This window comes from Peromyscus maniculatus, chromosome 8 (assembly GCF_049852395.1).
Source record: "Peromyscus maniculatus bairdii isolate BWxNUB_F1_BW_parent chromosome 8, HU_Pman_BW_mat_3.1, whole genome shotgun sequence".
In the NCBI taxonomy this organism is placed as follows: Eukaryota; Metazoa; Chordata; class Mammalia; order Rodentia; family Cricetidae; genus Peromyscus; species Peromyscus maniculatus.
Genome location: NC_134859.1, coordinates 72,170,271 through 72,194,301, shown reverse-complemented (window position 1 = coordinate 72,194,301; position 24,031 = coordinate 72,170,271). Strand labels below are relative to the sequence as shown.

Genomic DNA, 24,031 nt, shown 5'->3' with positions numbered 1-24,031 from the left:
ATGGTTGTTTCTCAGAAACACTGTGCAGAAAAACAAATGCCACACAGGAAATAATTCAGAAGGGGACAGGAAACTCTACAAGAGGCAAACGTAATCTATAGTGGGTGTCCATGAGAACACTAATGATGAGTAGATGGAGCGAATCTAAGTTAATTTGGGACAGGGAATTCTTGAATAATGTCATGTGTCAGGTGAGGCCAGAAGCAGGATTCTGACCCCTGGAACTGGAGTTCTAAGCAGTTGTGAGTAAATACGTGGGTGCTGAGGACCAAACCTCAGGAACAGTAAGCACTCTTAGCCACTGAGCCAATCTCTTGATCCTCAGCATAGTAAAATTTTAGTGGGCCAATCCAGGTGTGCATGTTTTCACTATAAAAATGTTTCAACTTTGTTGTATATGCAAGTTTTTAGAAGTCCTTGTAATGTAGTAATGGCCTTAAGCCACTATAACCATGTGGGTTTAACACACTCTCCTTCTGAAGACAGGGTATTGCCAGCAACAGCACAGGCTAGCCTGGAACTCACTAACCTGCCTCTGCCTCTGCCTCTAGAGTGGTGGGTGGGGTCACAAGTGTACGCCACCACTCCCTGCTCAAGGCCTCCTCTCATTCTTCATGTGGCCACAAATCTCCAGCCAAGACCACCCCCTTACTGTTCTTTATTATTTGAAGCGTATTCCACGTGTTTGCACTGCCTCTGAACACACCTCCTTCAGATACTCGCCTGGGTCGCTGCTCTCCGCTTCTGCTCTAGGCTCTGAGAGCCTGTCAGAAGTACCCTATAGAACACCAGCACCCAGCATCACACTGGTCACCATCAAGGCATGGTTTCTCTGTGTAGCCATGGCTGTCCTGGAACTCACTTTGCACACCAGGCTGGCCTGGATAGAGATCCACCTGTCCCTGCCTCCCTAGTGCTGGGATTGAAGGCGTGTGCCACCGCCACCACTGCCAGTCCACTGGTCACCACCTAACACAGAACGCACATTCACTAACCCTCTTCCCCATCTTCCAAATACCGAGAATAGAAATTCCAAAACCAGAATGGCTTTGTTTTGCTCAGTCTTGTTTTCCCAGCACCTTCAACACAGTCTGGTGAGTAATGGACAATCAATAAATCTTTGCTAAGTGAATGAGTTAATGAATGAGAAGGGAAATATAAATGGCATGGCTTTACAAGAATGCAATCTGGCAAAACTAGCAAGAGCCTTACTTGTATTGATCTCCCAAAATTATATAACCATACAGATATTTATCTCAATATTCCTGAAATTAAAATAACAAAATTAGAAACCTAAACGATGTTTCATTATAAAGAAAAGATTGTTTCTGGAGACAAGGCCTTTTATAGCCTAAGGTGGCCTCACTTGCTATGTAGCTGAGGATGACCTTGAACTCCTGTTTCTCTTGTTTCTTCTTGAATGTTGGGATCACAGGCATGCCCCATCGGATTTTGGGACATGTGGTTTTTTTAAGATAAGATGGCTCATAGAGCTCAAAAAGTAGCCATGGATGACTTAAACTCCTGATACCATCTCTACCAACCAAGCACTAAGATAACAGGCACGAGTCACCTGACCCAGTCTATCATTTATATCTCAACTGACTATAACTTTGGGGGGCGGGGGTGCTAGGCAAGTGCTGTACAATGGATTTGTGTCCCCAGCCTTTACATAACATTTCATTTAGATACAGGGTCTCTTTATGTTGCCCAGGCTAACCTAGATCTCATGATCCTCCTGTCCCAGCCAAACTATCATGCCCAACATAACTGACAAAATCCTGTTCCTGAATCCATGCCCCTTCCTGATTAGAATCTCTTCTTCTTCTATGATTTATACTTTAAGTTATATGTTAATCTGTGTTTATTGAAGGCTCTCTCCTACTAGCTCTACAACCACACAGACCATGTCTACCGGGTCCGCTGCTGGGTACCCAAACATGCACTGCATCCAGTAAAACCATCTAAACCCTCATAGCCCGCAGCACGAACTCAGTCAGTGCCTGAGACTCGGAGAAAAATACCAAACAAGCGGATACGGAGCGAGACAGAGTGACACATTCCAGAGGCAGAGGCAGGAGTGTTTATTGCCCATAGTTCTGGGTCATTCTGGGCTAAATAGTTAAGACTCAGTCTCAAACCAGGGCAGGGAGAGACAGGAAGGCAGGACACATACACTAACAAAATAAACACAACAAATAAATGTTCTTTTGTTCTGTGTTTCCTTTGTTTTCAAACAAGGTCTCAGACAGTACTCAAACTAGCAATGTAGCCAAGGTTAGCCTTAAATTCCTCCCTGATCCTCCTGCCTCTACCTCCCAAGTGCTAGATGACAAGTGGGGGTCACCACACCCAGCCATTTGGTATGATAGAGCAGACATGAAACAGAAGAGGAGGGCTGACAGCTGGGGAAGGGGTCACATACAAATGGCAGGAGCAGCTGGTTGGTGGCACAAACTTTTAATCCCAGCACTGGGGAGGCAAAGGCAGGTGGAAGTTCCAGGGCCTCCAGAGTTGAATGGTAAGTCCGTAATCCATAAAACTCACAAAACTGACAAAAAGCAGCCGCAGAGACACAACTGCTTAGTTCTGACACAGTGTGATTCTCACTAACTAACTAGGAGACCCTACACTCCTCTCACCAACACCGTTAAAATCAAGTTGCAGGGCGACGGAGACGGCTGCTCTTCCAGAGGACCTGGGTTCAGTTCCCAGCACCCACATGGCAGCTCACAACCATCTCTAACTCCAGTTCCAGGGTCTCTGATGCCCTGTTCTGGCCTCCACAGGCACATGCAGGCAAAACACCCATACTCATAAAATCCATTTTTAAATCTAAAGTTTAAGCTGACTTTTGGTGGGGTCAGGGGGTAACTGAGAATCAGACCCAGGCCCTGTACTTGCTCTACCGCATTGAACCACCAGGCAATAGCCTGGGTCCTATTTATACTCTTATTCAGAGACTCACATTTGAGATAATATCATCAAGTCAGCAGAGCCAGGGGTACAGTTCAGTAGATGAATTCTTGCTAGCATCCATGAGGTCCTGAGTGTCCTAAAATATTTGATTAAAATCAACAAACGGAAGCTGGGCTATGCCTTTAATTCCAGCACTCGGGAGGCAGAGACAGGCATTTCTCTGAGTTTGAGGCCAGCCTAGTCTACAAAGCGAGTTCCAGGGCAACACAGAGAAGCCCTGTCTTGGGGATTGGGGAGAGGGCAGTGGTAGTGGTGTTTACACAAAAGAACCGGGGACCCACTGTCTGGATATGGCTTGAAATGCACTGTGAGCAGCATGAGGTCCCCACTGCCTAGGCCAGGACTGCTGAACAAATGCCTTCAGGGTACACGCTGAGTCGGTGTAGAAACAACTGAGACTAGGCAAGTCCCCGCAGCCTTTCCGAAGGGGCAGGAGCTCCGCAGTAGAGCATACACATGCCTCAGAGACGGGGGCCTCATCAACCTCCATACTGTTGGGGGGAATGGTTTACAAATGGAAACAAGAACTAAATGACTGTCACGGTCTGTTTTCTGCTGTCCTGCTGTTGGGTTGGACCGAGAACCTACAATCAGGCCAAGCTAGACTGACAATGTAATCCCCCATACCCACAAGCAGCCCGACCTTCTCACCTAAGTAAGAGAACTGACTTCACAGAAAATGGTACCTGGGATAATGTCCTAGAAGGACCCCAACAATTCCAAAAGCAAACCACAGAACACAGTGAGCTCACTTCTCCCTCGGCCTATGGTGACCAACCTCACCGCATGCAACTGGGCAGGGGCAAGTCCAGCAAGAGACGATTGCTCCAGCCTCCCCAAATACAATTGGAGGGAAACGAAGATTAGATACTTTTAAGATATTCAAGACGATACAAGCTACCTTTGAAACTATTCAAAGTAACACCTCTAATTATAACCAAAACAAGTGGGCGGTGAGAGACTCCTGAGTCCCATCAAAAGAATGTGCTCCATCCAGTCAACACCCTTAGGCCAGCCCAACCATCTTGTGAAAACCACCCCTTACAACCTGCCTGTAAACCAACAGCATGTGGAGCAAAATGCAGTCACTTCCCTGTTAAAACAGAAAATGTACACTAATGAAACCCCTCAATTCAACTGTGTGCTTCCTCTTGAGAGGTTACAAAACAAGGCAAAGCCTTGAAGACATATACTAAAGCCACGAGCGGAGCTGCCTGCACACCTGAACATTTCCCCACAGGAGTAAGGCTCACCCACAGGGGCCAGGGGAGCAAGAGAAAAACTACTTGTTCCTGGCAGCCAGCGCCTTCTCCAGCCACAAAATAAAGCCTCAACACTACATGTGCGCTATGATAGTCCTGTGACCAGAATGGAGCACCACAGTACATAAATAAACAATTTGTGAAGTTTTTATTACATTTCTTGATTTATTTGTTGGGCACTTGTCTGGAGGTCAGAGGCCAACTTGTGGGAGGGGGTTCTCTACTTCCACCAGGGACTCGGGTTGTCAGGCTTGGCAGCAAGCACTTTTACCTGATGAGCCATCTCGTTGGCCCATAAACGAAATTTTCAAGTCAAATGTTGAAGTAATACAAGTGTTGTGCTTTTGTTTTAACGTCATTTAAGTCCAATTTTAGTCTACAGAGCAGTGGTTCTCAACTTCCCAATGCTGCCACCCTTTGACACCGTTCCTTAACATTGTGGTGACCCCCAACCATAAAATTATTTTCGCTGCTACTGCATCACTAAATTTTGCTACTGTTATGAACAGTAGTGTAAATATCTGATATGCAGCATTCTGATATGCAGCTATCTGATATGCAATCCCCAGACAGTTGAGAACCAATGCTCTAGAGCATCCCAACTTCCATTAAATCTGAAGTAAGATACTGCTAATGAATGTCTTCATGAAAGATCATGTTACCCAAGGGAACAATAACAAAAATAAAACTGAAACAGCTGGGGGGGGGGGTAGCACACGCCTTTAATCCCAGCACTCGGGAGGCAGAGCCAGGCAGATCTTTGTGAGTTCAAGGCCAGCCTGGGCTACAGAGCGAGATCCAGGAAAGGCACCAAAACTACACAGAGAAATCCTGTCTCAAAAAAAAAACAAAAAAATAAAAATAAAATAAATTAAATTAAATTAAAATGCCTGGCCCTTTAGTCCCAGGACTCTTCCAAACTCCATCTGTAGGTGACATAAATCCACTTGGAGGCTGAGGATCAAGTCTTGCTCTGTAGTCCGAAGTCACTTCTGATCTCACTTTATGCGTCTATTTTCCCACCTATATTACAGAGGCGATTACCACTACCCTAAAGATCTTCATATATATGAAAAGAAAAGGAGCTAGGGGGCTGGAGATATCTAGTTCAGTTGTTGCCTACCATACATCTAGGTATGCATCACAAAACGCTAACAGAAAAAATTTTTATTGATTGATTGATTACTGACAGGGCTGGACAGACAGCTCTAAGAGCACTTGCTACTTGCTGCTCTCTTCTAGTTCCTGAGTTTTTGTAGCTGGAGTTTTCTCCAGTCCTGCCCAGTACCACAGACCCCCACAACCACTTATAAAATAATCACCCAGAAACTTATATTATTTAAACTGCTCAGCCATTAGCTCAGGCCTACCACTGACTAGCTCTTATTATACTTAACTCAGCCCATTTCTGTTCATCTATGTCGCCATGTTCTGTGGCTTTACCTGTTGCCTTTACATGTTGCTCCCTGGACGGCAGGCTGGTGTCGCCTCCCCCCCCCCCCAGCTTCCACCTCTCAGCCTCTCTTCTCTGTTTGTCCTACCTATCCTAAACTTCCTGCCTGGCTACTGGCCAATCAGTGTTTTATTTATCAGTCAATCATAGTAACATATATTCACAACATACAGGACATCCCACAGCTGGGCAGTTTGCAACTTCTAGCGCCAGTGAATCCAACACCCTCTTCTGTCCTCTTGAGACACCCACTGACACATGGCAGGCACCCATACACATAAGTAAAAAAGGAAAGAAGAGAGAGAGAGAGAGAGAGAGAGAGAGAGAGAGAGAGAGAGAGAGAGAGAGAGAGAGAGAGAAAGAGAAAGAGAGAGAGAGAGAAAAAAACCAAAGTCTAAAACCATAAATTCACTCGACATCGGGTCACCTTTACCACACAAAACAAGTCAGTTTGTCAGTGAGCATTCAGGCAGCTGAGCAGGATGGCTATGAGTTCAAAGCCAACCTAAGGTACTCAGTAAAAAAATCCAATTTCAAAGGTGGGAGGGAGTGTCTCTACACAAATACTCAGGCATAAAATACTAAGCCAGCCAGGCTCAGTGGCCCACATTTGTGATCCCAGAACTAGAAACAAAGAGAAGGAAAATGTATGAGCCTGAGGCCAGGCGAGCCTCAAAGAGATTGCCAAGATGACCAGATATAGACAGCAAGGGCCATCTCAAAATACCAAAGTCACCTGGGTGTGATGTCAAAAGCCTTTAATCCCAGAAATGGGGAGGCAGAGGCAGGTGGATCACTGTGAGTTCAAGGCCAGCCTGGTCAGCAGAGTGGGTTCCAGGATAGCCAAAGACACACAGAGAAACCCTGTCCCAAAAAAAGGGGGAGGGAGGCGGTTGGGGATTTAGCTCAGTGGTAGAGCAGCTTGTCTAGCAAGCACAAGGCTCTGGGTTCGATCCTCAGCTGGGGGGGGGGGTCAAAAAATGAAAACAAGCAAAAAAAAAGCCATAGATAGATAGACAGGCAGGCAGACATATGCATACCTATGCTCAAGTTCACTACATTGTTTTGTTGTTTTTGAGACAGCATCCCACTAAGTTGCCTAGACAGGCCCTGAACTTCCTGCCATCTTCCTGCCTCAGCCTGAGAAGAAACTGGATTACAAGCCTGTAACATCTGGCCCCATAGTATAACACTTTAATATTAAAATGATGGACATTTAAAGTATTTGGATTAGGGAAGAGTGGTCATTAAAAAAATCAAAACACTAGATAGTGTAGCTATTCAAGTCCATACAAGAGCTCCTGAGCAGTGAAATTCATTACAAAACAAACAGCAGACTTCATAGCAACACTCCAGCTGCAAGAATACCTCACGACACAAATAAAAATGATTTTGTTTGTTTGTTTGTTTTCTAGACAGGGTTCCCTGTGTAGCCCTGGCTATCCTGGAACTCACTCTGTAGACCAGGCTGTCCTCAAACTCACAGAGATGCCTCCCAAGGGCATGCGCCGCCACCACCAGGCTGCATCTAAATTTTTGACGATTTTTATTTTACATGTATGAATATTTGCTTTCATGCATGCATGTCTGTGCACTACATACGTGCCTGGTGCCCTTAGAGGCCAGCAGAGAATGTCAGGTTCCCCGGAACTAGAGTTCCAGACAGTTGTGAGCTTCCTTGTGGTTGCTAGGAATTGAACATGGATCCTCTGGAAGAGCAGGCAGGGCTCTTAACTGCTGAGCTCTCCAGTCCTTAAAAGTTTTACTTTAATTCACCTGATACAAAATTCAAGGGGTGCAAAATGGTAAAAAAACTGCCCCCTTCTGTCATTATCTTCTATTTCTCTTATATCCAGGCAATCAGATTTCTATTTTTTGAGGTATTCTTATATATTTTTAAATTTTTTTTGAGACAGGTTCTCTCTAAGTAGCCATTGCTGGCCCGAACCCAGAGATCCTCCTGCCTTTGTCTATGCCTAAGGGTGTAGACCACTATGTTAGGCTCTTTTTTAAACTGTATTTATTATTTTTTATTTGTGCATATCTGTAGGCAAGATTGCATGTGTGCCAGCCTGTGCTGCAACTGTCAAAAGAGGACAATTTGCAGGAGTTAGTTCTCTGCATCTTTAGGGATTGGGGTGAAGGGGGGACAACAAACAGCTTTATCTACTGAGGCATCTTGTTGATCCATGTGCATGTTTTAACATACACAAAACAAGTGATAGATTGTGCTGTGGAATAATGTTTCTGTACACTGTGTGAATTATGCTGTGATTGGTTTAATAAAGAAGCTGACTGGCCAGGATAAAGTTAGGTGTAAAAACCAGACTAAGGACACTGGGAAGAAGCAAAGCGGAGTCTACAGAGATGCAGAGAGAAGCAAGATGAACATGCCATGTTTGAAAGAAGGTACTGCCACATGGCAGAGGGTAGATAAGAAATATGGGTTAATTTAAAATGTAAGAGTTAGCTAATAACAAGCTGAGCTATCAACCGAACATTTATAATTAGTATTAAGTTATTTGGGAACTGGCGGGAGGGAAAGAAAAGTCCACCTACAATATTGTTAATATTTTCTAATTATAAATCTTTTCCCCAAGTCTCAGTTTTCTCTTGTGTAAGTCAGAAAACACAGAAACAACCCCATTTAATAATATTACCCTAAATAAAACTGACACCTGCCAGGCAGTGGTGGAGCACACCTTTAATCCCAGCACTCAGAGGCAGAGGCAGGCGGATCTCCGTGAGTTCAAGGATCTCTGTGAGGCCAGCCTGGTCTACAAAGTGAGATCCAAGAAAGGCACAAAGCTACACAGAGAAACCCTGTCTCAATAAACCAAAAAAAAAAACAAAAAAAAAAAAACAAAAAAAAACCTGACACCTTCCATAAACCACGAGTCCCACAACACCTGCTCAACCCCACTCATCCTTTAGAAGACCTGCCTGCCACTTGCCTCTCATTCCCACTGACCCTCCACGAGGTCTTAGTAACGTGTAGATACATCTGCAGAGCAATACATGTAAATACATGGGCAGCAAGGAACCCCTGATGTATACTCACAGGGATGCCCCAGACTTGCATTCCGTCACTGTAGCCGATCATAACCAGCAGAGGGGGCTCATTTCCAGTGCTATGCAGTTCATGAAATTCTAGATTCCGTGATGTATCTGCATTAGGATTAACAAAAAAGCCAATAAAAAGACAGTATGAACAAAGCAAACTACTTATTTACCCCAATTGATGCAAAGACTCAGTGACAACAATAAAAGCTGAGAACCGGAAGGATAACTCAGTCATTAGGAGCACCTGCTGCTGGTCCAGAGCTCGGTTCCCAGCACCTACATCAGGTGGCTGACAGCCTTCTGTAATACAAGGCCTCAGACCTCAGGGGCATTTGCATACACATACACAACCAGCCAATTTTTTTTCCCTTTTTTTTTGAATGCCTTTTATTGAAGGAGGGAGGAGGTCTTGAATACAGGCTTACAGCACAATGGGAGAACCCCAGAGGGCAGAAGTTCACTACCGATGTTTTACAATCTTGACATACACATAATTTAAAAAATCTTTTTTAAACTTTTTAAAGCAAAGCTCAGAGACCAATATGGTATCTCTAGCCTGTAACCCCAGCAGGTAGGAGGCTGAAGCAGGAAGATCACCACAGCCAACCTGGGCTACACAGTGACACCTTATCTCAAAAGAAAAAAAGTTTTGTTTTGTTTGTATTACTGGGGATTGATCCCTCGCCTATGCTAGGCCAGCGTGTTAATGCTGAGGTCTAAACTGCCAAGGCTAACTTTGCCAGGGTGGGCACAGATTGATTCACAGTAACATTTGTAAACAGCCAAAAGATAGAAACAATACAAATGTTCACCAAAAAAACCACAGTCCTATTATGGGACAAAGATAGGATGGAGTATCCTCAAAGAAAAAGAATGAATTACTCCAGACTACAGTGTGCAGAGGACTCTCTGGATGTGGAATGTATGGACATCTATCTGAGGAGCTGGGGATACAGGGTAGTTAAGGGTCAGACTGTGCCTCACTTGACTAATCCTGGGGAGGCCAAGCCCCAGAGCCAAGACAATGCCTTTGTGCACTGTCACTGGAAACCTGTAATAGTACAAGCACTACAGCCAAGACTTAGTTCCTCCGAAAATTAAGACTGGAATTACCATATAGAATCCAGCAGTTTCCCTTCTGAGTATAAGGCAGACAGAACAGAGGCAGAGTCTTGAGACAGTTAGACACCAATGGCCACAGTGACGGCTATTGACATCATTAAAAGCTGTAAGGGACCTTGTGGAGCAGGCCTGCACTACTACCTCCTCAGGAGGCTGAGGAAGGATGCCTACACAAGTTAAAAGCCAGCCTGGACTACAATGTATGTTCAGGGCCAAAAGGCAATTTAGTGAGACCTTCCCTCAAAGTCAGTCCAGGGCTGAGGATGTAGCTCTGTTGGTAGAATACTTGGCTGGCACACAAGAGGCCTAAGGTTCCATCCCTAGCACCCCAGAAAGTGGCCATGGTGGGAGGGTATTCAAAGGGTCAGGGACCTTCAACTACTGTGATACAGTTTAAGGCTAGCCTGGGCCACACCTGCCTCAAAAGCAAACAGCTTGTTCAGTTGGAACACACATTTAATCCAGGTACTAATGAAGCACAGGAAGGTGAATCTCTGTGATTTACTGGCCAGCCTGGTCTACATACTGAGTTCCATGCCATCCAGCAAATCCAGTATTTAAGAATAGAGGCATGAGGATCAGGAATTCAAGGCAACCCTGAACCAATGACATCCACCTCAAAAAAAAAAAAAACAAACAAATAGATAGATAGATAGATAGATAGATAGATAGATAGATAGATAGATAGATAGATAGATAGATAGATATAGATAGATGATAGATAGATAGATAGATAGATAGATAGATAGATAGATAGATAGATAGATAGATAGATAGATAGATAGATAGATAGCCGGGGTATAGTTCATTGGTAGTATACCACATAGCATATATACTGCTCTTGGTTTAATGCCCAACATTTTAAAAAAATGGTATTACTCATGTAACTCAGGTTGCTGAAAAGATTGGGAAAAGAAAATTGTTTATTGTTTGCACCAGGAGTTCAAGGCTATCCTCAACAACCCTGGTTTAAAATAAAATAAAGTAAATGGGTGATGGCATACATATAATGAAATATTAGTCAACCTTCAAATGAAAAAAGGAAGTTCTGACATATGCTCCAACACAGATGAATCCTGAACACAAATCTATTTCTATAGGATGTCTATATCGTCAGAGTCATAAAGAAAGTAGAGGGGCTGGAGAGATGGCTCAGAGCTTAATAGAGCTGACTACTCTTCCAGAGAAGGGCAATTTTATTCCCAGCATCCACTGCTGGCTGACAACATCTGCCATTCTACTCCCAGGTAATCAGACTCCCTCTTCTGGCTTCCATGGTGCATAGACACACATGTAGGCAAAATACCCATACACATAAAAATAAGTAATTTTTTTAAAAATAAGAAGGTCGGTGGTGGTGGTGGTGGTGGTGGTGGTGGTGGTGGTGGAGGTGGTGGTGCACACCTTTAATCCCAGCACTCAGGAGGCAGAGAAAGGAGAATCTCTGAGTTCTAGGACAGCCAGGGCTATGCAGAGAAACCCTGTCTTAAAGAGAATAGGATAGGATGGTGGTCAGAAGGGCTGGGGATGAGACACAGAACAACCCTTAAGGAATATAGTTTATTTTCCAAGGCGAAAATGTTACGTAAATTGATGATCCAAGTAATGGTTACACACTGCAGGTGTTTAGTTTCTGGACAGGTCTTGCAACATACTCCAGTCTCACCTCCACTCAGTATCCTCCTGCCTCAGCATCATGGGCACTGGGATTATAAGCATATGCTATCACTCCCAGCTAAAGATGAATTTATTTTCAAAACTGAACAAAGTTAATAGAAGCAAAAATGGCCTGACTGAACTTATGGTTCTCTTTCTAAAATCAGGTCAACCCCAAAAAGCACTTAATACACACGTCCCAGAGAAGTCCGTCATACCGTTCAGATCTGCGTTCTCAAATCTGACCCAGACTATCTTCTCCTTCTCTTCTGTTGGGGGAGTCCCGCTGTAAGCCTGCGCAGCAAACAAAAGTATTTTCATTAAGACACTGTAAGGCTCCAATACCACACAAGTTCAAACCAAAAGGTGATTCTAACTATCCCACCTCCTCCAACCTCTCTGTCTCTCTCTCCCTGTGGCGAACAGCACATTCTGGAATGTCATACTCCCAAAGAATGTTTGATAATATCAGTCAAAGATGAGATTTTAACTCAACACAGAATTGCAGAAACCCAAATACAGTGATCATAATAAACCCTCCATCAACCAAACACCTTTATTCATCTATAAAGGTTACAGAATAACAAAACTCCACATATCTACAAGGATATTACTTTTTCAGTCAGTTATCTAGCTTCCAGACACAAAGTATCATTTAAAACATGGAAGCCTGCAAGAATCAGGAAGATACCCATGCATGGCTAAAGAAATGTTGGCAGCGCCCATCAGTGTACAAAAGAAGTCATCTCTCACGTAAAACACATTTTCATTTAAAATTTTTAGGAGGGCTGGAGATGTAGCTCAGTTGATCGAGTGCTTGTCTAGCATGCATGAAGCCTGGGCTTGATTCCCAGTGCTGGAGACAGGAAGATCTTCAAGATCATGCTGGGCTGAATAGAAACTCTGTCTCTCTGTCTGTCTCTGTCTCTGTCTCTCTCTCTCTCTCACACACACACACACACACACACATTTTTAAGATCATATAGAGTGGTGGTGGTTACTAAATCCAAAGCATAAATGAGGCTGACTGGGAAGGTAACTTGAGGCCAGGAGTTCAATGCCAACCCAGGCAACTTGGAACTCCATCTCAAAAAAGGGGGTGGGGGATGGCTAGGCATGTAACTTAGTAGATCACGTACCAGAGATGAACAAGATCCCTAGTACGAGAAAAAAAAATTGTGTGCATGTGCATGTGGGTGTGTGTTTGTGTAGGTACACATTTGTGGAGGAAAACCTTGACTTCTTCAGGTGCCACCTTGCTTTTTTGTGGTTTATTTTGTTTTGTTTTGTTTTGTTTTTTAAGAGACAAGGTCTCTCATTAACCTTGAGCTCATCAATGGAGGGAAGGCTGGGCCAGCAAACCCTTGAGATAGATCCTCAGGTCTCCACTTGCCCAGTGCTGGGATTGTAAGTGTCTGCCATCATACCTGTCCACCATGGGTCCTGGGGGTCAGACTCAGGTCCTCATGCTGGCAGGTCAAGCACTTTACCAAATGACCTATCTCCTATCTCCCCAGGCCTGGGTTTTTAATTTAAAAATATTATCTGGGGCTGGAGAGATGGCTCCGAGGTTAAGAGCACCGACCGCTCTTCCAGAGGTCCGCTCTTCCAGAGGTCCTGAGTTCAATTCCCAGCACCCACATGGCAGCTCCCAACCATCTGTAATGATGAGATCTGGCACCCTCTTCTGTATACATAATAACCTTAATTTCAATTGGCTAGTTTATTAGATTTGCAGACAAGAGCTTCCTATGTAGCCCAGGCTGGTTCAGACTTGAGACCCTCCTGCCTCAATCTTCCAATGATGGGATTCCAGGCACAAGCTGCCCAGCTGCAGTTGTCAACACACAGGGAAGAGGGAACTTCAATTGAGCAATTGCCCCACTAGACTGCCCTGTGAGCATGCCTGTGAGCTATTTTCTTGATTGCTAATTGATGGAAGAGGGTGTGGCCTACTGTAAGCAGGAAGGCCTGGACTGTAAGAAAGGTAGCTGAATGTAAGCCTGGAACAACTCAACAGGCAACCTTCTTCCACGCTCCATGGCTCCTGCTTCCGTTTCTGCCTCCAGTTTCCTGCTGTGGCTTCCCTCAGTGAAAGACTTCAACCTGTAAGTCCCCAAGGTGGCCTTTTGTTGTTGTTGTTGTTGTTGTTTTGTGTTTTGTTTTGTTTTGTTTGTTTCTTGATACAGAGTTTCTCTTTGTAACAGCCCTGGCCATCCTGGAACTAGCTCTGTAGACCAGGCTAGCCTAAAACTCACAGAGATCCACCTGCCTCTGCCTCTGGTCTGCCTCCTGAGTGCTGGGATCTAAGGCATACGCCACCACCACCACCCACTCGGCCCCCAATTTCTTTTGGTCAGTGTTTTACCACGCAGTAACAAAAGCAAGCTACAACCCCAGCTTTCACCTGCAGTGGAGGGGTCTGGCTCAGAGGAGGAGGAGTCCTGTGTGCAAGGTCTAGTTCAATCCTTGACACCGAAACATTAAAACAACTTAGAGCTAAGGTGTGTAATTCAAGGACTCTGGAGGCAGAAAGGACGGTTCAGAGTTCAGGACCACTCTGGGACACACGGGGAAAGCCAGGCCTGGGGTGTAGGCTGTAAGCCCAGCTACTTACAAGGCTGAGGCAAACAGATCCCAAGTTTAAGGCCTCCCTGGGCTACAAAGTGAACTTACTTCCAGCATGGACAACTATCTTCGAGAAAAGAAAAAAAGAGGGCCAGGGACCTGGGTCAGCAGATAAACCAACCTACACAAAAGCTTGACAGCCTAAGTTTAATCCCAAGAAACTATGTACAAAGCTGTTGCTCACTGACTGACATTTTATTGACTACAATTTTTACTGACTGAAAATATGAACACTTTTATACACACAGAAATAGGTTTAGCACTTCTCTGTATTACATTTAAAATGAGTTTTCCTAACTGAAATTAGCAGCTCAAAGGGCACAGCTAAGGGTTCCTAGTAAGCAGTGTTATCAGTTCAACAGACTCCAACACCACTCCGTAATACCGACAGAGCTACTATCTAGGGCAACAAACACCCTCCCTCTATACGGGACATTTGCAGACCCACAGAATACTTTCTAGACTCTATGAATTTGATTCCCAGAATAGGAGGGAGTTTGGGATATAATAACAAAAAATGCAACTCTCAGGGCTGGAAAGATGGCTCAGTGGTTAAGAGTGCTGTGTTCAATGTCCAGCACCCACATAATGGCTCACAAAGTCAACTCCAGTCCCAGGGGATCCACTGTGGACCTGGTGCATACACAGGCAAATCACTCACACACATAAAAATAAATAATTTTTTCAAGACAGACAGGGAGGGTCTATTTAGTCCTGGTTGTCCTGAAACTCACTCTGTATACCAAGATAGCTGGGAACTCAAGAGATCCTCCTTCCTGTGCCACTCCAGTGCTGAGATGAAAGGCATGTGCCACCACACTTGGTTAAAATACAAATTTTAATGCCACTTTCCTATTGCTGACTGCACTACAGATCAAAGGTGGCAGAGGGAAGGAGATTGTCCTCTGTATCAGTCAAACAGTAAAGAAAAATGTCATTTTTTTTAATTATTTCTGACACTGGAGACATGGTTTATCAGTTAAGAACACTTCCAGAGGACCCAAGTTGGAATCCAAGCATCCACATAGATCAGCTCATAATTTCCAGTAACTCCAACTGCAGCAGATCCTTAGGCCTCTGCAGGGACCACCCCACACATACACACAAATAAATATCCAGGATCCTCAGGACACACAGGGGGAAGCAGAAAAGCACCTCCTCACGTTGTCCTCTGACCTCCCTGCATACCCAAACGTGTGATGCTCAGTGTTCAGACCCTGTGATCAAGCCTTTGGGGAGGTGCACCAGGTGGGGGTGTGGAAAATCTGAAGCCAGCCAGGAATACAAATGCTCTACGTCCGAAACAGAAAAGGGAAAGAAAAGGGGAGGGGAAATGACGCAAAAGGGGATGGGGGTGGGACACTAATACTTTTAGCTCATCCAATTGCCGCAGCCACTTCGATAAAAGCCATTAATCTATCGTTTGGATCTTCAGTCTCCTGAGAAGTGACTTAATATTTGCTTCTCTTTATTTGATGCTCTATACACAGCTTCCTTTAAGCCCTGACACAAAACCCACAGTGAGTACTGAGCTGTCTTAGAAATAAGGACACTAGCTGGGCGGTGGTGGCGCACGCCTTTAATCCCAGCACTTGGGAGGCAGAGCCAGGAGGATCTCTGTGAGTTCAAGGCCAGCCTGGGCTACCAAGTGAGTCCCAGGAAAGGCGCAAAGCTACACAGAGAAACCCTGTCTCGAAAAACCAAAAAAAAAAAAAAAAGAAAAAAAAAGAAATAAGGACACTGATGTTCAGGGAATGATTGATGCAGTAATTTGCCCAGAGCTAATAACATGTCCCAATAATGTGCAAAGACAGATCTTCAAAGTTGTACTTTTTTTTTCTTTTGTCTTTTTTTTTTTTTTTTTTTTTTTTGGCTTTTCAAGACAAGGCTTCTCTGTTCTGGCTGTCCTGGAATTTGTAGACTAGGCTGTCTTCAAACTCACAGAGATCCGCCTGCCTCTGCCTCCCGAGTGCTGGGATTAAAGGCGTGCGCCACCACCGCCTGGCAAAAGGCTGTAGTCTTAAATCACTAAGACACTCTCAGCCTGCTGCAACCCCACTCTCCCTGTTTCCTACCACATTCACTAAGGCTGCATTCCATTCTCCTTTACTCCTCAGATCAATGAGTCGAATGGTATCTGACTCATTACATCTCTGTTGGCTGGCTTGTTTCTCTTCCTCTGCAGCCCAGGAAAGCCCAGAACCCTCAATCATCATGCCTCAGCCTCCCCAGGTACAAGAACTAAAGGCATGTGAATCACACCCAGCTCCAGCCTCAGGTAAACTGACTCTCTTCCTTCTACGTTACAATGGCACAGCAGGGTATTTATACTTTTACTATGGTGGTGTTTATATTTGGCCATGTATTTTAGCTGGGTCTTAACTGTAAGAAGACCTGTGTCAATGAAGCAAGTTTTACTGAAGCTACAACCATGCCCGTTCCTTTACAGAGTGCTGAGTGGCTGGAAAGAAAACCTGAGCTCCATAGAAGAGGTCTGCCAAGCTGCACAGCAGACCAGAGGCCTGGAGCACGGACTGAGAATCCCCTCAGCTCAGCTCAGCGCCGGGCACATGCAGGGAACCCAGAACCCAGGTAAACGCTATCTGTTCAAGTTTCACCTTCAACTCAGACAGACAGCAAACAACATAGGAATTTCTGGCTGGATATCCTAATTCTTAGATCAATGCCTAGAAGTTTACCTCCATAGTTCCTGCTCTGAACCATTTTCACAGCTGGTTTCATGGGTCATGACCTGTGACCCCTCCCTGACATAGTAAGTTCAGAAATACTAGAATTTCTGGCACCAATTTTAATTTTATTAATTTTATTTTATTAATTTTATTCCCCACCAATTTTAGCTCCCTATTTTCCCTGTCCCTGTCCCGCTCCAACCCTTCACATAGGGAAAAGTCCTCAAAGTTTCAGACCAAGCCTTTCTCCTCCAGCCCAAGAAAATAATAAACCTACCTCCTTGTTACATAGGGTTCCTAAGATGCCTACATAACGTTTGATAAAGATGCCCTGCAAACAAAATACACAAGTAAAAATTTGTTAAACCACTTTTCCATGGTATTTCAGCCTCGTGCCAAGGCTGGGGGCTTAAGGAAGAACAAGCTGGCTTCCAGTTGCCCACCACTCCCTCAGCCGGGCCAACATAGACATCAGATCCTCCACTGCCTCCAAAACCATGAGGCCATCCTGCCCAGGCACCCTGTTTCCTTCATTCCAACTAGCAATGCTTCCAAAGTCTCTCCCCTCTCTCTGCATCCCTCACAAATCAATTATTCAGTGTGCTACATGGCAACAGTGCTGATTTGTTGCTATTAATAATCTGTGCTTGTTTCAAGCAATTTGACTTATTAAGCAAGTGCCTTGGGAAAGGGGGGCATTTTTCCTCATGTGCACCACAGACCTCAATGCTGTGGCCTGTTTTCATTAAAAATGACTAAATATAATAAAGCAGTATCAACTAAAACACAACTAAAAATCTAGGCCTTGGACCTTTCTGGGATAGGCTCGTAAACCTGGCACATGGATCCATGAAAAGTCTTCTCCAAAACACACACACGTGAAGTCACCTTGGCAGTCAAGGACCACTGACATCCACTCGGAGAAAACAAGCCAGGTTGCCCTTCAGTGGTCCCACCAGAACAGCTTGTCCATCAATGACCCACAGCTAACACCAGAGAGCCTGCTACAGACATGTTCAGACTCTAACATGACAGCCTGCTACAGACTCCAACACAGATCCATTCTCTGAGAGACTGGCCTGGAAATTACTATTATGTTCAACAAGAAGCCCAAATAATATTTGAAGTAATAAATGTGGGCAGTAACACACTAGCTGATTCCTTCAAGGCTGCTTGCTCTCTTAAAAAGAGAATCACATTAGGCTGGGCAGAGGTGGTGCACGCCTTTAACCCCAGCACTCAGGAGGCAGAGGAAGAGGCAGGTGGATCTCTGTGAGTTCGAGGCCAGCCTGGACTACAGTGAGTTCCAGGAAAGGCGCCAAAGCTACACAGAGAAACCCTGTCTTGAAAAAAAACAAAAACAAACAAACAAACAAAAAAACTTTGCCGGGCAGTGGTGGCGGGAGCCTTTAATCCCAGCACTCAGGAGGCAGAGGCAGGTGGATCTCTGTGAGTTCAAGGCCAGCCTGGGCTACAAAGTGAGTTCCAGGAAGGAAACAGTAAGAACCCTCATCTCTGACAAATCAGGACAAAAGGGCATACCTGATTTGCAAAAAGCAAAACACCACTTCTCAAAAGGAAAGAGATGACAACCTGTGCTAAATATAAACATATACATAAATAAATAATATTAAATTACCACCTATTTACTACATAGTATACAGTGCCTTTCCCATTCCACTCGGCCCTCTCTGCAGGAGCAGTATATGGGTACATCATAAGTATGTGGGCTGGAAGCACACTCAGGGCCTCATGAATGCTTGGAAAACCGTCTATTGCTGAGCTACATCCCAAGCCCCAGACCTTCCTCCCCCCCCGCCCCCCCGGGGCCCCCCCCCCCGTCCCCCCCGTCCCCCCCGCCCCCCCCCCATATAGAATGCCAGCTGTTCTGGAACTGGCTCTGTAGCCCAGGCTGGCCTCGAACTCCACCTGCCTCTACCTCCCGAGTGCTGGGATTAAAAGGGTGCGCCAGCAGTATCAGTTATATGCTGACTATTTACGAGTCCCTGACATTTCAAAATGAAAGAATTGTTTGTTGGGAAGAATTTAGATTTAATTCATTTGAATTTAGCACAGTATGTATCAAAATGGGACTTTTAGAATAAGCGTCATGGGACTAAGACTTCTTGGGTCAAATCTGGTTCTGCAGCTGTAGGCATTATATGTGCAGCTATGATGTGGTTCTGGAGTTCTTGTATCAGAGTTCTGTAGCACGAATCTTTTTTTTTCTTTTAATGCCGAAAGCCGTTTATTGAAGGAGGGAGGAGGTCTTAAATACAGGCTTACAGCACAATGGGAGAACCCCGGAGGGCAGACGTTGGGCAGAAGTTCGCTACACTACTGATGTTTTACAATCTTGCATCTAAGCTGTTAACACCCATTATGCAGGATACACAGACAAGGAACTTCCCTTAAGTTCCTTAAGGGTGGAACTCGGCAGGGAATTAGTATAGGGAGGACATCAAGGTCAAGGTCAGCAAGCAAGGCAACAGTTACCCAGACCTCTTACCTTAGACAAGAAAAATATTTAGGAGAGGAACCCTTAGGAAAGAATTTGCCAGTTTAACCCACTGGTGAAGCATGTGACCAGGCCTGGGGTTGATTCCTAGCACTGAGAGGAATCCAACGGAGAGTCCCGACTCACAACTCAAATCCCCCCGGATTCTGCTCAGGAAAAGCAAGTCCTAAGAGAATAACAAGCCCCTGCCATCACAAAAGTGAGCCACATCCCACAGCCACAGGCACCTCTCCGCCCTACTGACCCTCAGCGGGCCAAAACAAGACTCGGAAACTACTCACTTAGTCCAGTTCAGGAAACAGGATTCCAGTGTCTCCTGACCCAAACGCCAAGTGACCATTTCTGTACTCACACTCTTACCTGTGGAACCACATCCTGCAGAAAAGTCACGACACTCTCCATGTAGGACTGCTCCCTGGCAAAAGAGAGAGAGATAAAGTCTGTCAGACAGCTTAATGCAGAGCAGAGAAAAGCTCCACCCACAAGGCCTAATAAATTCCCTATCCCAGGAAAACAAGAGGGAAGGAAAGCAGGCCAGCTCTCGTCACCTGATCATTCTACTTCCCCATGTTCTCATCTCGAGTCTGCAGGCATCAATCTACCTGTCGAGGTTTCTATCACTGTAAAGCATCTCTCCTGACTGAACAACGGTCACTCTGGAGGACTGATGGAGGCCGGCCTAAGGGAGGACTGGACGCTAATGCTAGAGAGAGAGACTCAGAATTTCCTGACTGTCTCTTTCAACAGGTGAAGAACCTTGTCCCTGACCTCTGGTAGCATTTTCCTCCAGATGCAGGCATTAGAACAAGTGTTCAGCACTGGGGAGATGACTCAGTGGGCTGCTTGGACCTGTTCAATCCCCAGAACCCACATTAAAAAAAAAAAAAAGCTGGGCAGGTGGTGCATGTACACAATCCCAGACTTATCCGTCACCCTGGCCTGCTTGGCTAGTTCCAACCCTGTCACAAAAAGAGGAGGGCAATATGAAAGCCTGAGTGTGATGGATCAACTGTAACCCTAGCACTTAGAAAAGATGAAACAAGAAGATCATGAGTCCCAGGCAAGCCTGGCCTATGTAATGGGACTTTGTATCAAAAACTAAAGCAAGCTAGCAGAAGTAGTGCACGCCTTTAGTCCCAGCACTTGGCAGGAGGGAGGCAGAGGCTGGTGGATCTGTGAGTTTGAGGCCAGCCTGGTCCACAGAGTGAGTTCCCAATCGATAGCCAGGGTTACACAGAGAAACCTCATCTCAAAAAAAACAAAATCAACAACAACAAAAAAAGCAAGCATAAGGTAAGTTATAAAAGTGCGGAAGCGGGGTTGGGGAAATAGCTCAGCAGTAGAGAGCTCTTCCTTAGCATGTATGAAGCCTTAGGTTCAATTTCCAACACCAGAAAAAGTAAAGAAAAATAATGATGTCAAGGACATTAAACAAATAACATCTTTTGTTTTTGCAGTCCTGGGGATGGCACCAAAGCACCACACAGTGAGGAAAACGGCCTACTACTTAAAGACAGCCCCAGCCCTAAAGACATAGTCAGGATATGGATATCAGAAAGTGGAGAAAAACGATTTCTTCAAAATACTAAAAATCTCTGAAAGATGTGAACAAGTGCTACTGAAGACGACGGGGCTAATGTTGTGACAGTTCACACCCATGATCCCAGCACTAAAGAGGGATTGCCATGAGTGTGAGGCCAGTCCCAGCTGGAGTGAGATCCTGTTTCAAAGAAGAAAATGGGGGGGGGGGATGCTGGGCATGTAGCTTAGTTGGCAGAGTGCTTGGCTGGCATGCACCAAGTCCCAGGTTCCATCCCCAGCTCTGCATGAACCAGGCATGAGGGTGCACGCTTGTTACACACATGTCAGCACTCCATGGTGGAACAGGGGGCCGGAAGTTAGGGAAGGGCCAGGCTGGGATATGAGACCCTACCTCAGAAGGAAAGAGTTTCCCTAAATCCTTAAAAAAAAAAAAAAAAAAAAACACAAAGTGCCTTAGAGACCTCCAAAAAAAAAAAAACCAGAATCACTGCCAACTCTGCCAGGCATCACTCACTCTTCATCACTCACTCTTCAGCCACAGGCAGCTTCGATTCCTAGAACACACCACACTCGGCCCTGACTCCGGCTCTTCCAGGGTCCTTTGTTCTGCTCCACTTGCACTGGTCCGTCCTTCCCCAGACTCCAGTGGCTTCCTCGGGCCTTCCACGCACACTCCCTCCCTTCCTCTGACGAGGCTCAGATGGCGTCCTCGTCTGCTTCCCCACCAGACCTCGAGCTCCCTTAAAGGAAACACCGTCTCTCATACCCACCTTCTCCGTCCAGAACCTGTCACCAGTACAAGTTGATGCTCAAGCACTATTTGTCAAAAGAAGGCAGAATGCTGTGCCCAAGATTATGTTTCCTAACCCTAAAATCATCTGTGTAACAAAAATCCTTACTGTGGTTTGAACACCCCATGGTGGGGTAACAGTGACTACTAAGCGAGAACACAGACCCTGGAGACCCACTAGCTGGGCTCCATGCCGGCTCCCTGTCCTGGCTATTCCCAAAGACGAGCTCTCCTCTCTGCTGTTTTCCTCACCTATAAAGGGAGATTAAAATAGTAACCTAAACTCACAGCTAATAACATGTTTAACTTGATGCCACAGCAAATATCACAAAGAAATTCAACTCTCGAGAGGACAGAAGAGGGAAAGGCAGTAGTATTATGATATCACTGAGTACGCAGGCCCTTTTCAGTCTGAGAAGACTGTCTTTTGTAATACACTAAAGCATCCAAAGGAAATGATCTAAAATATCATTACCTCTGGCATTTTTTTTTTAAGGCATCATCTTGCTACATAGCCCAGACTGGCCTGGAACACTCTACCTAGTCCAAGCTGCCCTCAAACTCACTCTACTCCTGCATTGGCCTCCCCAGTCCTAGGAATACAGGTCTGAGCCACTGTCCCATACTTGCTAAGAGAATTTTAAGACACATAAAATATGGACTGCATTTGTAATCCCAGCACTATGAATGCAGAGGAAAGAAAGATGACTACTGTGAGTTTGAAGACAGTGTAACTACATAGTGAAACAGTTAAAAAAGAAAAGCCAGCCAGACGGTGGTGCTCTTAATTCCAGCACTAGGGAGGCAGAAGGAGATCTCTGCCAGCCTGATTTACATAGTAAGGTCCAGGACTGTCAGAGCTATACAGCGAGACCCTGTCTTGAAATACAAAAAACAAACAAACAAACAAAAAAATCAGGTGTCATCACATCTGCCTATAATCCTAGCACCTGGACGGCTAAGGATGGACTGCTACTAGTCCAAGGACAACCTGGGCTCAGAGTCAGGGCCAAGCCAGCCAGGACAACATAGAAGAATCCTTTCTTAAAACAAGGGCTGGGGATCAAGGCCCTGGGTTCAATCCTCAGCTAAAAAAAAAAAAAACTAAAACAAGGGCTGGACATGGTGATACACGCCTTTAATCCCAGCAGTCAAGAGTGAGAGGTAGGTGGGCCTCTGTGAGGCCAGCATGATCTCTACAGCATGTTCCAGGCCAGCTAAGGCTGCATAGAAACAACCTGTCAAAAAGAAACGGGGAGTGGATGGACGCACAGGCTTGGAATCTCACCGTTGAGAGACTCGTGAGTTCAAAGACAGTTCTGCTATATAGCAAGTGTAAGACAAACATGAGCCTGTCTCAAACCCCCCCAAAAGTAGTTTTCCTATTCCTTCTCTTATGCTATTATTCTCTTCCCCAAAAGGGCACCCTTGAGTCTGAGTCCAAATTTTAGCCTTTAAAGATAAACTCAAAATGTTACCTTCTTCCAAAATTGTTTTAACAATATTCTATTTCATACATATGTATGTATATGATATATGTGTGTGTGTGTGTGTGTGTGTGTGTGTGTGTGCATACACAGCTGTGTCTGTGTGTCTAGGGGGCAGGGTGTGTGCACATGGAGGTCAGAGGAGAACTTAGAGGAGCTGGCTCTCTCCTTCTATCGTATGGGTCCCAGGGATAAACCAGGATCCTCAGGATTGGTAGCAGGCTCTCTCACCCACTGAGCCATCCTGATAAGCCCCCAAATGTTACCTTCTCATGAAGCCTTGTCACCACCAAAATATCCCTCTAAACACTCAGGCTATTTTGCTGGCATCTTTTCTCATGTAGTGATTACAATAATTTCTTTCTTTCTTTTTTTGAGACAGGGTTTCTTTGTGTAGCTTTGTGCCTTTCCTGGAACTCACTTGATAGCCCAGGCTGGCCTCAAACTCAGAGAGATCCGCCTGCCTCTGCCTCCCCAAGTGCTGGGATTAAAGGCGTGCACCACCACCGCCCGGTTGATTACAATAATTTCAACTATGGCTTTTTGTTTGTTTGTTTTGTTTTGTTTTGTTTTTTGAAGACAGGGTTTCTCTGTGTAGTTTTGGTGCCTGTCCTGGATCTCGCTCTGTAGGCCAGGCTGGCCTCGAACTCACAGAGATCCACCTGTCTCTGTCTATGTAGTTCTTTAAACCACATTGATTTATAAACTCCCAGAAAGTATAGCTGCCCTGTCAAAGAATATCTAAAATATAGAAATGCGCTTTGTAGCATTTATACCGAGAACTACAAGAGATACATTTTACACCACAATTTAGTAATCACATACATAGGTATGAATACAC

The 24,031-nt window shown here is 45.1% G+C and overlaps 1 protein-coding gene across 9 annotated transcripts in view; it reads right to left on the bottom strand.

Moving 5' to 3' along the window:
• Positions 1–24,031, bottom strand: part of Bcas3 (BCAS3 microtubule associated cell migration factor) — a 502,165-nt gene that overhangs the window by 475,339 nt on the left and 2,795 nt on the right. For all 9 annotated transcript variants that reach the window (XM_016001738.3, XM_042282536.2, XM_006983187.4 and 6 more), the window contains exons 3-5: positions 19,732–19,786; positions 11,754–11,829; positions 8,756–8,862 (exon numbers count right to left, since the gene is read on the bottom strand). In XM_016001738.3, the coding sequence (XP_015857224.1) occupies positions 8,756–8,862; positions 11,754–11,829; positions 19,732–19,786 (238 nt within the window). The remainder of the gene's footprint in view (positions 1–8,755; positions 8,863–11,753; positions 11,830–19,731; positions 19,787–24,031) is intronic.